The sequence below is a fragment of the Kogia breviceps genome, chromosome 3 (assembly GCF_026419965.1).
Source record: "Kogia breviceps isolate mKogBre1 chromosome 3, mKogBre1 haplotype 1, whole genome shotgun sequence".
In the NCBI taxonomy this organism is placed as follows: domain Eukaryota; kingdom Metazoa; phylum Chordata; class Mammalia; order Artiodactyla; family Physeteridae; genus Kogia; species Kogia breviceps.
This window is the reverse complement of record NC_081312.1, coordinates 105664847-105679726: the sequence shown is the minus strand read 5'-3', so window position 1 is coordinate 105679726 and position 14880 is coordinate 105664847. Positions and strand designations below refer to the sequence as shown.

Sequence of the window (14880 nt, the reverse complement as noted above, 5' to 3'; positions counted from 1 at the left end):
GGGCAAGGCTTTGCCAGCGCATTTTGGGACTTTTTGTAAATAACAGTTACCCGTACTTTCGTGGTAACTTCCACAGATGACTGATGGTCCCCTGCTTTCTCCACGGGGAGGATGTTAGTCCTTTGCCCCCAGGACACCTGGACCCTAGTTCTGCAGCTTACAGGAAGGATCCTCCCATGCCCACAGCTTGGTGCCCGTGGCCTCCCTGTGCCACGTCCTCAGATGGCTCTGCAAAACTCAGACCTGGACTGAGTCTGCACTCCACAGTCACGCCAGTATTTGCAGGCACTTCCTGTGTGCAGGCCTGGTCTAGGTCCTTTCCAAGGGCAACACTTGACCCTCTGCATGTTCTGTGCCCACTTGACAGAGGAGGACACTGAGGAAGGAGGGCCATCCCCAGGGAATGGTCACAGCCAGTGAAGGGTCACTAGGGCAGGTTAGTAGCGTGGATGGTGAGACTTCCAAAAAGGAGACTTGGCCAAAGAGGGTGATAAGTGGGGAACAGGCATCTCCTAGAGACAAGGTCCGGGAAGTGGTACCCAAGCCAAAGTTTCCTTGGGATATAACAGCAACTCACACCTGGTGACTTAGGGACCTTCAGGATGGGAGAAGGTAAGGGAGGGGTGCCTCGCTTCCTGGGAGATGTTAATACCATCTGTTTCTATTCTATATATATATATATATGTATAGTAATTATTTCAATAGTTTTTCCTCCTAAATGCAAACAGCCTGAGAGCCTCTAGGGCACATCCAGGGGCCACATGGGGGTCAGGGTGCCCTCACGGTGTCCCTGTGCCTTCCCTAGGGGTTCCCGCTCAGGTGACCCAGAGAGCCGCGTTCTGCAGCCTCTAAAGAGCCAACTGGTCACAGACGGAGGAGGGGATGCTGATGTGAACAAGGGGCCTGGACAGTGATGCCCACGCAGCTGTCAGACAGCTCTGAAGGCTGAGACCGACATCCACGGATGATCACACCAGAGTTTGTAGTTTATTTACTGGAAACAGACTCAACACACCCAAAATATGATATTTGAAAAAAAAATTTTTGCAAGAGCAGCCTGAAACTTTATCTCTTGCCACTTAGAAACAACACCCCGCGTTTACAAAACTGAGCAATTTGGGAATTTTGTGGAGCCAAACAGAATAACCCCACACTACAGAACATGAACTCTGTCTTCAATCTGTATTTTATGCACAGATCATAGTTAAATTAAATGCCAATCTATATTTTATGATTTCCTGAACCATATATAATGTGACATTTCATTTCCAGTCTATTTGACAACAAACTGTGCTTTTTCTTACAGGATTGATTTATAATAAACAGCACCTATCTCCTATTAAGTAGAAATTGGTCTTAACAGGCTACGAATATTATTAAATATTCCATTTAAATGGATTTCATAATATAATTTTGTTAATATAGCTATCTAAAATAAAGTGATTTTTACTTAAAAATCACTTCTTTATCATATTCTAATCAAACTGGCCCACCTGTGGACCTGACTGAATACAATAATGGAGGAATTACGTACCAACCCACCTGTTACTGGACATTATAAGAATCAGATGAACTCATGTAGCAAGAAGGCTTGTAGAAACCAGAAAGTGCCTTAAAAATGCACATTCCCTGCATTGTCTTTGCAATCAGCCTCCTTCCACTTCAGCCACTTTCTAGGCTTGCAGTTTGCCACTAAAAGACACACTCGGCGTGGGCGTACAAAGCCAACTGGCCTCCTCGCGTGGTCTGCAGGCAGCCTTGCTGGAACGCTCGCCCCGTTCCTTTGCTGCTCCTGCTGTAGCCTCGAGCGTGGCCCCTGGAGGCCTGGGCCACACTCACAAAGGCCCCTCACTGTTGGAGAAGAGGAGGAGTCTCTGGGGGCATCCAAACTCTTAGCTCAGACCCTGCACCCCAGGGCCCGGGGACCAGACGAGGGGTGTCATCTTTAACATTGTTGGTTCTTGACCCAAGAATATCTCGAAGGGCCCCTACGTGACCAGGAACCATGTGTGGAACTTCAAGGCCGTGAGCTCTGTCCTGGCCTTGCAGGAGGACGCGAATTCAGAGAGCTGGGTCTTGCTGATCAAATGCCCAAGAGTCCAGTTGTCCACCAACACCTGCGTCACACCAAGGACCATCAGCTCTGGAGCCTGAGACTCAGTTCCAGAGGGATGCCAGCTGTGCTCCGCTACACGGAAAGAACTGACCAAGGGTCTTTCGCGAGGAAATTGGGGCCTGGAGAGATGAGGGAGCAGGAGGCACAGACACAGGCTCCCCCAGGCCTCCCCAAGGTGTCTAAGCCACAGAAAGAGTGGCCCCAGGAGCACCCCCAGCCGCCATCTCCCCGACTCCTGAATCAGCCCAGCCCCCATCTCCAAATGAAGTGCCGTCTCTCCCTCAGGCTGCCCCAGGCTCCCTGTGGACCTGCAGACTTCTGATGGGTGGTGTCAGAACAGGACATGGCCTTCATCAATCCTCCTGCAGAAGAGAAGGGAAACAAAGCCCCAGGCACCTGTCCTGCCCCCTGGACATGGGGAGGGAACCTCTTGGTCAGCCAGCATGACAGCCTGCTTCTGCTGTCCGAGAAGCCCCCCTCAACACCATCCCCCAGGCCTGCGTCTGATGCATGAGAGGACATGTATTCAGAAGAAATGGCCGGCTTCCTGTTAACCTAAGTCCACTCAGAGAATTGTCTCTAGGGACGTTTTTCTGGGGAAAGGGTCTGTGGGAAAGAAAGCATCCCGATCAGAGCCTAGTGGGTGGTCTGGAGCGTTAGGCCATGGGCAGCTTATCGAGCAGGAACTCACCACTTTCCTTGCGTTTGTGGAGGGGACAGGGCTGCCATTGCTTTGCACCTCGAGGTCTCATGAAGCAAAGCCTCATAAAGCAAGTCTGATTTTTCCCAGAGGCACAAGGATGCAAGGTTCTTGCCCAGCCAGGGACTCTACGTCAGGCCCACTGGAGGTTGTTCTCAGGCACTGGTGAGCCAGAGCCAAGGCCACCATGGGGGTGGGAGCAGGGAGAGGAGAAGGATGACAAGAAGGAACCACATTTCAGAGGCTCCTGTTCTTCACTGGCCAGATCCTGGGTGTCTTGAAGCCAGATGTCCTGTCTTTCTCATCTTTGTGTCTCCAGCACCAAGACACCTGGGAGGCAATTAAATGTTGAATGAATAAATGAATGAATGAATGAGATTAGATGCTCATGATCTACTAATATCAGATAATTCAAAACAAGGCAGGGTGACACAGTAGTGGAAGACAAAGTATACATCGCGGAGTAAGGCAGACCTGCTTTTCAATCACAGCTCCAGCTTTGGCTTGGAGTCACTTATGTACCAGAGTTTCACTTCCTCTTCTGTAAAATGGGAGCAAAAATCCTGTAGCTGGTGTAAGACTTGTAAGTAATGAATATAGAGCTCCTGACACAGTACCTGGTATTGACGGAGAGTTAGACACAGAGATCAATGGAACAGAATATGGAACCCAGGAATAACCCCACAAAATATGATTTTGACAGAGAAACAAAAAAATTCAATAGAGGATGGATAGTCTTTTCAAAAAATGGTGATGAAGTGATTGGACATCCATAAGCAAAAAAAAAAAAAAAAAAAAAACTTAAACCCAAGCCTCATTTATACAAAAATTAACCATAAAGTAAATGTAAAATGCACAACTATGGACCTAGAGGTAGGTGAAGAGTTGGGTTTTTTTAATATAAATTTATTTTTTTAATTCATTTATTTTTGGCTGCATTGGGTCTTCGTTGCTGCACGCAGGCTTCATTCATAAAAATGAATGACTATGACTCATGCAATTACTTGGGTGGATCTCAAGGGAATTATGCTGAAGGGAAAAAACCAATCCCCAAAAGACTGCATTCTGTATGATTCTAGATCTATAACATTCTTGAAATGACAAAGTTATAGAGATGGAAACAGATTAGTGGTTCTGTTAGTCAGGGATCTCCAGAGAAACAGAACCTATGGGATACATACAGATATATACATAAGAGGAGATTTATTATAGGAATTTGTTCACATTAATTATGGAGGCCAAGTTCTACCATCTGCTGACTGCAAGCTGAAGAACAAGGAAAGCCAGTGGTGTAATTCAGTCTGAGTCCAAACACCCAAGAACCAGTAGCACGGATGTCTGAGGTCAGGAGAAGATCAATGTCCCAGCTCAAACAAAGAGAGCAAATTCCTCCTTCCTTGGCTCTTTTGTGCTATTCGAGCCCTCCATGGAATGGATGCTGCCTGCCCACGTTGGTGAGGGCAGTTCTCTGTACCCAGTCTATCAATTCCAATGCTAATCTTTACCAGGACCACCTCCCAGACACACCCAGACATTACGTGTACCAGCTCTCTGGACATCCCCTAGCCCAGGCAAGTTGATACATAACATTAACCATCACAGCAGTGGACAGGGATTACGGGCCGATAGGATTGTTTAGAAGCACACTGTTTAAATTGCGAATAGTTGAGGATTCTCCAAATATCTTTCTTGGTTATGGGTACATAGTTTTATTTAGTTATGGTCTGAGAACAAACTTTTTAAGATTTCTATTCTTTTAAATCTGTGAAGGTTGGCTAAGAATATGTTCCACCTTGGTGAATATTCCATGGAGTCTTGAAAAGAATGCATGTTCTGCTGTTGTTGGGTTCCATAAATGTCCATTAATTCAAGGTCTCTGATGACAGATCAGTTTTCTATATCTTTGCTGATTTTCTGTCTAATTGTTCTGTCGTTTCCTAAGGGAAAAGTGGCAGTCTCCATCCATAATGAATGTGTCTTTCTCCTTTCATTTCTGTATTTGCTTCATGTACTCTGAAGCCCATGCACACATGTAGGATTGTGATAGCTTCATGGAGAATTGTAATGTTCTTCTATATCTTTGGTAACAGGCCTTGCACTGGAGTCACTCCAGTTTTTTTTTTTTTATTAGTATCTTTTAACCTATGTATGTCTTCATATTTAAAATGGATTTCTTACAGTCAGTATATACTTGAGTTTTGCTTTATATCCAATCTGACAATGTCATTTATTAATTGGTACATTTTAACTACTTACATTTAATGGTAGCTTTTTTCTATTTGTTCCATCTGTTTTTTGGTCTTTTTTTCTCTTTCCCTGTCTCCTTTTTCTTACTTTTTTATTTAATTTTTATTGGAGTATAGTTGGCTTACAATGTTGTGTTAGGTTCAGATGTACAGCAAAGTGAATCAGTTATACATATACATATATCCACTCTTTAGATTCTTTTCTCATATAAGCCATTACAGAGTATTGAGTAGAGTTCCCTATGGTGTACAGTAGGTCCTTATTAGTTATCTACTTTATATATAGTAGTGGGTATATGTCAATCCCAATCTCCCAATTTATCCCTCCCCTGCCCTTACCCCCTGGTAACCACAGATTTGTTTTCTACATCTGTAACTCTATTTCTGTTTTGTGCATAAGTTCATTTGTACCCTTTTTTTAGATTTCACATATAAGTGATATCACATGGTATTTGTCTTTCTCTGTCTGACTTACTTCACTCAGCATGACAATCTCTAGGTCCATCACATTGCTGCAAATGGCATTATTTAGTTCTTTTTTATGGCTAATATTCCATTGTATATATGTACCATATCTTCTTTATCCATTTTTCTGTTGATAGACATTTTGATTGCTTCTGTGTGTTGGCTATTGCAAATAGTGCTGCTATGAACATTGAGATGCATGTATCTTTTTGAATTACGGTTTTCTCCGGATATATGCCCAGGAGTGGGATTGCTGGATCATATGGTATTGAGTTGGCCAAAACGTTTGTTTGGGTTTTTCCAAACATCTTCTGGAAAAACCCAAACGAACATTTTGGCCAACCCAATAGTTCTACTTTTAGTTTTTTAAGGATCTTTCGCTACTTTCATTGGTGTTAATTGAGCTTCTTAATGGTTCCACTTATCTCCACTGTTGATTTACTATTATACCTGTATTTTTAATTATTAGTGATTTCCCTAGGGTTTACAGTGAACATCTTTAATTACTGAGACTCTGTTTTCAAGTAACATTCTACTTCATGTGTTGTATACAGATCTCATGACAATGTATTCCCAACCCCTCCCTCCCATCCTCTGGGCTATTATTATCAAGCTCTTTACTTTTACATGTGCTGTTAACACGTAATACACGACTGCTCTCTTTGCCTTACTTCTCTCTTAGAGTAATTAAAAAGAAGAAAGCTGAATTTTTTTTCAAATTCATTTATTCTATTTCCATCACTTTTCATTTCTTTGTGTAAATCCAAGTTTCTACTGGGAACATATTCTTCCCCTTAAAGAATTTCATTTAACATTTCTTAGTGCAGGTATTCAGAGGATGAGTTTTCTCATTTTTGTCTGAGAAAGTTCTCCTTCATGGTTCAGAGATATTTTTGCTGTGTATAGAATTCTGGATTAGCAGGGTATTTTCATCCAGCACTTTAAAGATATAACTCCATTGTCTTCTGTCTTACCTGTTTTATCATGAGAGGTCTGCTGTGATCCTTAGAATTGTTTCTCTCTATGTAATGTGTCTCCTTCCCCTGCTGCCTTCAAGATTTTCTGACTTTGGTTTTTAGCAGTCTGAATATACTATGTATACAGATTTGTTGCTCTTGTTTTTCCTGCTTGTTTTTTTCTTAGCCTCTTTGATCTGTGGTAGAGTTTGTCATTCATTTTGGAAATATTTAGATAAATAATGTCAGCCATTATTTATTTAAATATCTCTTCTTCTTTTTTCTGTCTCTCTTTTCCTTCTGGGATTACACTTACACAGATCTGGTGCTATCTGATACTGCCCTGCCGATCTTGGGTATTCTGTTCTGCAACCCTCCCCCTTTTTTTCTCTTTCTGTTTCAATCTGATTAATGTCTATTGACCTATCTTACTGTTCACAGATTCTTTCCTCAGGTGTGTAGTCTACTGATCAGCCCCTCAAAGTCATTCTTTACTTCTATTACTGTGTTTTTTTATTTCTAGCATTTCAATTTGACTCTTTCTTACTCTCTGCTGAAATTAACCATCAAATTCTGCATGGTATCTACTTTTTCTATTACAGCCTTCAACTTATTAATCAGTTGTTTTATTTTTTTAATCTTTATTAAATTTGTTACAATATTGCTTCTATTTTATGTTTTGGTTTTTTGGACACAAGGCATGTGGGATCTTAGCTCCCTGACCAGGGATCAAACCCGCACCCCCTGCATTGGAAGGCAAAGTCTTAACCACTGGACCACCAGGGAAGTCCCTAATCAGTTATTTTAAATCACGTCCTATAGTTTCGATACCTCTGTCTTGTTCTGTCACCTGTCTTGTCTCTTGTCAATGTGTTGGTTTTCTCCTGTCTTTTCTTATGCCAAAAATGTTTTGTTGAAAGCTAGCCATCCTGAGTAGAGCAATAAAGACTAAGGTATATCGTTTTGATTCCTCCCCTTTTGCTGCATGGGGTTTGGATCAGCCTAATCAGGATCTGATGCTGCCCTGGTTATCCAGCCTTCAAATTCTTCTAGTTATATCTTGTGTTTACGGTGGGGCTGGTATTTCTCATTGTCTGCTATACCTTTGTGCTGAGCCTCACCTCAGTGAGGGTCTCTCTTCATATTCTTGCCCCTTTTCTAGCAGTAGATTGCTATTACTCACAGCTTGTTAGCCTGGGTGCAGGAGGCAGAGCCCAGCAGGGTAATGTTTCTGTTGTTCTGATTAAGCCTCTATCGTAGGTGGTGCTGTGTCCCTGGATCTGGCTGGAGGGAGTGACTGGAAAGGCCCAGTGCCCTAAGACCAACAGTATGTGTTGCCCTGCTCTCCGCAGTTCCTTCCTTAGTAGATGGGAAAGGTCCGTGAAGGACACTTTCTCAGAATTCCGGCCAGTCTTTTTGTGAGCACCAGGTCAGGTCCCATGGAAAGGGGCCTACAAGTGCTTGTGAATTTCCCTTATGTCTGTGGCCCCCAAGGTTCTATATTCTTTCACTAGGCTACACCCTTCCTTTACCAACTTGTTAACAATTTTAGCTGAATTCTTCTTAGTGGGGTCCAGCTTAGTGGGGTCCAATTAAGCTCATGTCCATTCCTCCTCAAAAGCACCTGTCTTTCCACCTGTGGCTAGCCAGTTGCCTGTGACTTCAGCTCTCAGACGGGTTAAAGGAAAGTTGTGAATCTGCAGTTTGTCTAGCTTGTTGTTATTATACTGGTGAGACATTGCTCCTTTGGCTTTTTACATCCCAAACAGGAACCAGAGGTCTCCACTCTTTTTTGGAAAATAAGTACTGAAAATTGGTTGCTGCTTCGGTTATCCTTTGTCCAGGCTAGTTTGAGATGATGCCTATATGTTTCCAGGTTAAAAGATAGAAGAGAGTTTTTTCAAAGGGAAAAGAAAAAAAGGTTGCAAGTTTATTTTGAAATGGTATTCAATCGTAGATTTTATGTATTTATTGTTTATTGATTTGTCTTTTCTGTTTTTGCCATGACTCCCTTGTCATGAATCTTGGGGAAATGACACCAGATTCATGACCAGCATGGCGGGGGTGGTGGTGGGGGGGGGAGTAAGGAGAAGGTAGGGTAAACCCCAGGAAGGAGCAAGGCCTCCTGCATCCTATAGTGGTGCCTGGGGGCTCAGTGTCCCCAAAGATGGGGCTCTTGGTGCCAAAGGAAAGCAGCATGTGGGAGGCCCCATGTGTTCAGTCAGGCACAGGCAACATCTGGCCGCCAGCATAGGAGAAGAGAGGTGCTCCAGGGCCTGAATGGGCAAGGATAAGCCTGAAACAGGGAGACCCCCATCCATGAGCTTTCAGCTCCTAGCCCACTTCCCCCTCTAGAAGGGGGCCCGGCCACACCTGCCTCCTAAGCCAGTGGGACAGCGGAGGCAAGAGCTCCCTGTGGAGGCCGCAGCAGGGTCTGAGTGTCACACCTGAAGGTGCACCAGGCCCTGCACCCACACGTACCAGCCCCAGCGTTTGGGCAGGCTGGCTCCCCAGGCAGCACTCAGGGCAGCACCCAGTGCTCTCTCCACCAGCCACTGGCACAGAGCCCAGCTGCAGCAAACATAGCAGCTGGCCTGGGGGAGCCCCAGGCTGTGCTACTCTGCTGGGGCCTGATGCTCAGGTGAGGCCTGCAGGGGAGCTTAGTGCAGTCCCCATGCAAGGCTGCTGCCCAGAGGGCAGAAATGGGATGGCTCCCATTCTCTCCCCACATTCTTTCTACCCCTGACAACAAGAGTAAGCACGTCACTAGGGAGCTGATCCCACCAGGCCCAGAAGCTCCCAGCAGATCTCAGACAAACCTGTAAACAGCAGCCTCCAGCCCAGCCTTTCTGAGGAGGGCCCAGGTTCCCCCAGGGCAGGGATGTGTTTTGATGAATCCATCCCTGGGTGCAGTGAGGAGCCCGTCTCTCCTCCCTGCCTTGTCCACCTACGCGAAGGCTAACTGGTCGGGCCTAGAAAAGCTTGCCAAAGCTCCCTCGGCCTGCTGTTCACCCTCAGGTCGCTATCACCACCTGACAGCTGAGCTGTGTGTCACCTGTTCATCCTGTCCCCGGGACAGGATGTGAGCTCCCTGTGGCAGGGGCCACAGGGTCCGTGGGTCCCGCAGCAACACAGACGTGCTGTATGAACTCACGAACGAGCAGATGGGCAGGCAGCCCTCGCTCCGCTTCTCTGGGAGGAAATGGGCGGTCCTGGCCCCAAGCCCCCTCCCGGGTGACCTTGCTCAGTGCGCTCTCTGGCCTGGGGCCTTCGTTAGAAACCACAGAAGCAGTAATAGCTGTTTTTTGTCTGCTGCCCAAGGATGGCACCTGCCTTTTGACCCAGGTCAAGCCCAGGTCTCCAACTGCTCTTCAGCGTCCACAATAAAGTGGAAACTTTTTAAACTGTTCGTGGTGCGTTTCAAACCTCCGGCCTTAACACCCCTCCTGGCGTAGAGGTCCTGTGTACACCTCCCCATTCGGTTTCCTCAATCATGGAGACACCTGGTCTCGGTGGCCTTTTCCTGTCTTACTTGGGGGTCACGGGGACTTCGAGCCTCCCGTCCCCGACCCCGGGCCACCTGGCATGGGTCTCTCTTTTGCGTTCCAGCCGTGATCCCCCTGACGGATTCAGAGCACAAGCTGTTGCCTCTACACTTTGCGGTGGACCCCGGGAAGGACTGGGAGTGGGGGAAAGACGACAATGATAACGCCCGGCTGGCCCAGTAAGACCCTACTCTGTGTACCCTCCCCTGGCGCCCTACGGGCGGGCTGTCTCCGGGCTTCCCGGGGAGGGGCTGGGCACGGCGCCCCTGCTCCTCGGGGGCTGGCTAGCTGCGCAGGCGGGGTGCGCGCGGGTGAGCTGGGGCGCATCTCACTCGGTGTTCCTCTCTCGATAGCCTGATCCTGTCGCTAGAAGCCAAGCTGAACCTTCTGCACAGCTACATGAATGTGACGTGGATCCGGATCCCCTCTGAGACCCGGGTGAGCCTGGCGCGCGCCGGGACGGACGGCAGGCGCACTCGGCCCGGGGCGAGCAGGCCAAGTGCATCCCAGCCCTGCCCGCGGCCCCGCGGCCCCGCCGCCCCTGCTCGGCTGCAACGCGAGCCTCTGTGCGCGTGTCTGCGAGTCTGGACGTAGGCGCGCGCTCCGGCTTGGCGAGGTTTTGTCCCCTTACTCTCTCCAGAGGGACAGGAATAAACACGCCCACTCAGAAAACAAACCGTAGGCAACTCACAACACAAAACTCTCTCTTGCCGAGATCGGAACACGATGTGCTGCCACGGAGCGGAATTAACTATAAAACGGTGTGTGGGTCCTTGGAAAACGCAGGGAACCGAGGGCGCGATTTCTCGGCACCCTCTCCTTTTCCTCTTCTCTCCTCTCTTTTTCTCCCCTCCAGGAGGGGAGGGCTGTGAGAACGGGGGCTAGCGCCCCACTTGGCCCCCTTCCCCAGGGAGGACCCATGCTGGCCCTGCCTCCAGATGCTAAGAGGGATTCGCTTTAAGTATCTGACGGATGTTTCTGTGATCTCATTAGTGAAGTCCCAGGAAAAGGGATTTGTTAAAAAAAAAAAAAAAAAAAAAAGATTACAAATAATTGGTCCTCCCCAGACATAAATTTACTTACCCATAAAGTGGGGCTCGTAACGAATATGTTTTAAGTTTTATGAGGAAAGCAAGGAGGGCAGTGCCCGGCACACAGTACCCAGGACAAACTGGCACTGCTCAGTGCTTTGTACTCCAGCGTTTACGTGTATCTAAACTTCACAGGGCTCCCCGAGGCAGGTCCCGATACCCCATGTTACTGATGACACGAGTGACGGTCGGTGGCAGTCTGGCTCCAGAGTCCAGCTGCCTGGAATATGTCATGACGTGGCTGTGGGTGTTCTTTTCTCGCCCCCACGAGGGCTGTGAAGGCAGCAGCTCTAGATCGAGAATCAGGAGACTCTCAGGCTAGGACACAACTCGGGTTTGGGGCAGTGAGACTGGAAGCCACACCGCGGCGGCGGGGTCTGCCTCCACCGGCCGTGTGGGACCAACTGATCTCTAACCTCCTCCCTTCCCTGCCCTCCCTCTCCCCTGCAGGCCCCTCTGGCGCAGCCGGAGTCCCCGACGGCCTCGGCTGGGGAGGACGTGCAGTCCCTGCCCGACTCGCTGGACTCGGACCGCGACTCGGTGTGCAGCAACTCCAACAGCAATAACGGCAAGAATGGCAAAGACAAGGAGAAGGAGAAGCAGCGCAAGGACAAGGACAAGACCCGCGCGGACTCTGTGGCCAACAAGCTGGGCAGCTTCAGCAAGACGCTGGGCATCAAGCTGAAGAAGAACATGGGCGGCCTGGGCGGCCTGGTGCACGGCAAGATGAGCCGCGCCAACTCCGCCAACGGCAAGCACGGCGACCCGCCTGAGCGCGGCAAGGAGAAGAAGGCCAAGGCGCGCAAGGGCAGCAAGGAGGAGTCGGGCGCCTCGGCGAGCACGTCGCCCTCGGAGAAGACCACGCCGTCGCCCACGGACAAGACGGCGGGCACGTCGCCGGCCGACAAGGGCGGCGGGCCCCGCGGCGACGCCTGGAAGTACAGCACGGACGTAAAGCTGAGCCTCAACATACTGCGCGCCGCCATGCAGGGCGAGCGCAAGTTCATATTCGCCGGCCTGCTGCTCACCAGTCACCGGCACCAGTTCCACGAGGAGATGATCGGCTATTACCTGACCAGCGCGCAGGAGCGCTTCAGCGCCGAGCAGGAGCAGCGGCGCCGCGACGCCGCCGCCGCCGCCTCCACGGCCAAGCGGCCGCCGCGCAGGCCAGAGGCCGAGGGCGCGCCGGGCTCCGAGCGCGCCTCGCCGGGCCCGACGGCTGGGCCTCCCACGCAGCTGGTGCTCAAGCTCAAGGAGCGCCCGAGCCCCGGGCCGGCGGCGGGCGCGCGGGCGGCGCGGGCAGCGGCGGGCGGCGCAGCCTCCCCGGGCCCCGGCGGCGGCGCGCGACGCGCAGGTGCCAGCGGACCGCTGCCGGGCCGCAGCCCCCCGGCGCCGGGGCGCCAGAGCGTCATCCACGTGCAGGCGGCGGGCTCGCGGGACGAGGCGTGCGCCCCGGCCGTGGGCGCGCTGCGGCCGTGCGCCACTTACCCGCAGCAGAACCGCTCGCTGTCGTCGCAGAGCTACAGCCCGGCGCGCGCCGCTGCCCTGCGCACCGTCAACACGGTCGAGTCGCTGGCGCGCGCCGTCCCAATAACCCTGCCAGGCGCGGCGGGGGCGGTGGGCGCGGCCGAGCCCAAGTCGCAGACCTACACCAACGGCTTCGGCGCGGCGCGCGACGGCCTGGAGTTTGCCGACGCGGACGCGCCGGCCGCGCGATCGAACGGTGAGGGCGGCCGGGGCTGCCCCGGCGCGGGGCCGGCGCAGCGGCGCTGTCAGCGCGAGAACTGCGCGTTCTACGGACGCGCGGAGACCGAGCACTACTGCTCGTACTGCTACCGCGAGGAGCTGCGGCGGCGGCGCGAGGCGCGCGCGGCCCGGCCCTGAGCGCGCGCCGCGGCCCCGCCGGCTGGGCTGTCCTCTCCACGCTGTTGGTGTCTCTTCCGCGCCCTGGTCCACCGGGAGGCCGGCGATCCTCTGTCCGTGCTGTGTACATGTTTGGTCAAACGTTCCTAATGGTGCCTGAACCTACACTGACGCCACTCAGGTAGTAGACGGATAGGAAACAAGTCATACTGTTGGAAGTGGGTGTGCTAGCTAGCATCTGCCTCGTACCTGTGGAAACTCAATAGCCATTGCAAGGGTATTTTTGTTCTTCAATAAGAGAAATAAAGAAATTTGCAGCCCTTTGTTTTTAGAAGGGAGTGTTCTACATGCCTTTTTTTTTTTCTTTTTTTGGCTTTTTTCCCTAACCCGGCGACTGATCTCTAACATGTAGCGGTCACCTGCGTGCGATTGTTGCCACCCAGGGTTTCGAAGCAAACTGCGCGGCCCCGGGACCGCGGTGGCGGCTCTGCCTCGGGCTCCCACCTGTGCCCCTCCCGGGCCCCTGGAGGACAGGGCGGTAGGCCTCCCACTGGCGCCCTGGTGGTCCCTGCGACCCTTTAGGAATACACGGCTCCATCTCATAAGCAAAACCTCCTCCCACAGTCCCCGGCTCGAGCGACATTCACACTGCCATCAAAGCCGCGGGCGTCTGTAGGATGGGCACCGGACAACCTACCTCGCAGGGCGCGGTGAGGTGTAGCGATCGTTCCCGGTGCCGGGCAGCTCAGGTGACAGGAGCTTTCCAAAGACACCTTGGGGCCCAAAGGCAAGGTTCCGAACTCACAATTTGGAGTTGGCCCTATATGAGCAAAGATGACAGCCTGCTCACATTTCTCCTTCGAAGACACTTCCACAATGCTCTGTCACCAGAGTGGCCCCTAGGAAGGGACCACCGGTGCCCCAGGAGAGAGGCGAGAACTTGACCCTGCGGTCACTGTGTAAGCCCCCTCTAGGCCGCCCTGAAACCCAGCCTGCGCCTCTTTCCAGAGGGAAGGGCCTGAGGGCCACCAGGAAGGAAGCCCACCCCCACCTCCACCTCCACCCGCATCTGTCTGGGATCAGCCAGGTGGAGGGGCACCGCTCCCATCGGGGTACCCTCTGCAGGGTGCGGGTAACCCTGACTGTGGCTCCAGAACACATGAGGGGCAGCCCCATCCCTGAGCGGTCCCTATTTTGGTGCCTCCTTACATTTCTTGAGGAAAAAATAATGTGTCCTTAGCTATCCTGTTCTGAGCAGCAATATGCAGCGTCTTCCTTCCAAGATTACCTCTGGAGAACGCCGTTCTTGGCCAAGGACACTGAGGCGTTAAACCTGCCTCACTAAGGAAAGAGCTCGTTTCCAAGAAATACAGATACGATGGGTAAAATCCTCACTAGCAAAAGAATCCTTTAAAACCTGTGAGAGCCTTAGAATAGCCTCTAATAATCCCAAGAAAGAGAGGAGAAAGCACCCAGCTTCGCTGTGGGTGTATCTTCAGAAAACACAGGAGGTAGACCATCTCTTCATTGGCGCCAGCTTCTCCTTCTCCAGAAAGGATGCTTTCCCCCGAGATAAAGAGCAGAAAAAGAAAAAAAAAAGAAATACAGAAGGGGATTTTTTTTTTTACTTGTTTGAAGAATTATTGATATAATAAACTAATTTGAGTAGCTCCTGTGAGTAATTCCTTTTTGGATTTAATTATCCACAGCACGTGGAGTTTTCAGTAATTTATTCAAGGTTTACATAAGTGGTTCCTTAAAATTATTTATTAAATAGGATCTTAAATTTTTCAAAAGTTTTACTCTTCGTTCTAAACTATACTTTCAGTGCGTGGTAATTACTAACATTCATGTCCCTCATATTACTGGGGTTTCTTTTGTTTATAAAAAGTAGTTTT

The 14880-nt window shown here is 50.3% G+C and overlaps 1 protein-coding gene across 4 annotated transcripts in view; it reads left to right on the top strand.

Moving 5' to 3' along the window:
• The window catches only part of LOC131752016 (OTU domain-containing protein 7A), a 382320-nt gene extending 369317 nt beyond the window's left edge, over positions 1 to 13003 (top strand). For 3 of the 4 annotated variants that reach the window (XM_067029451.1, XM_059056030.2, XM_067029450.1), the window contains 3 exons: positions 10093 to 10207; positions 10382 to 10466; positions 11570 to 13003. In XM_067029451.1, the coding sequence (XP_066885552.1) occupies positions 10093 to 10207; positions 10382 to 10466; positions 11570 to 13003 (1634 nt within the window). Of the gene's footprint in view, positions 1 to 805; positions 1282 to 10092; positions 10208 to 10381; positions 10467 to 11569 lie in introns of those variants that run through there. The other variant, XM_067029453.1, reaches the window with a different exon arrangement.
• The last annotated feature ends 1877 nt before the right edge of the window (positions 13004 to 14880 follow it).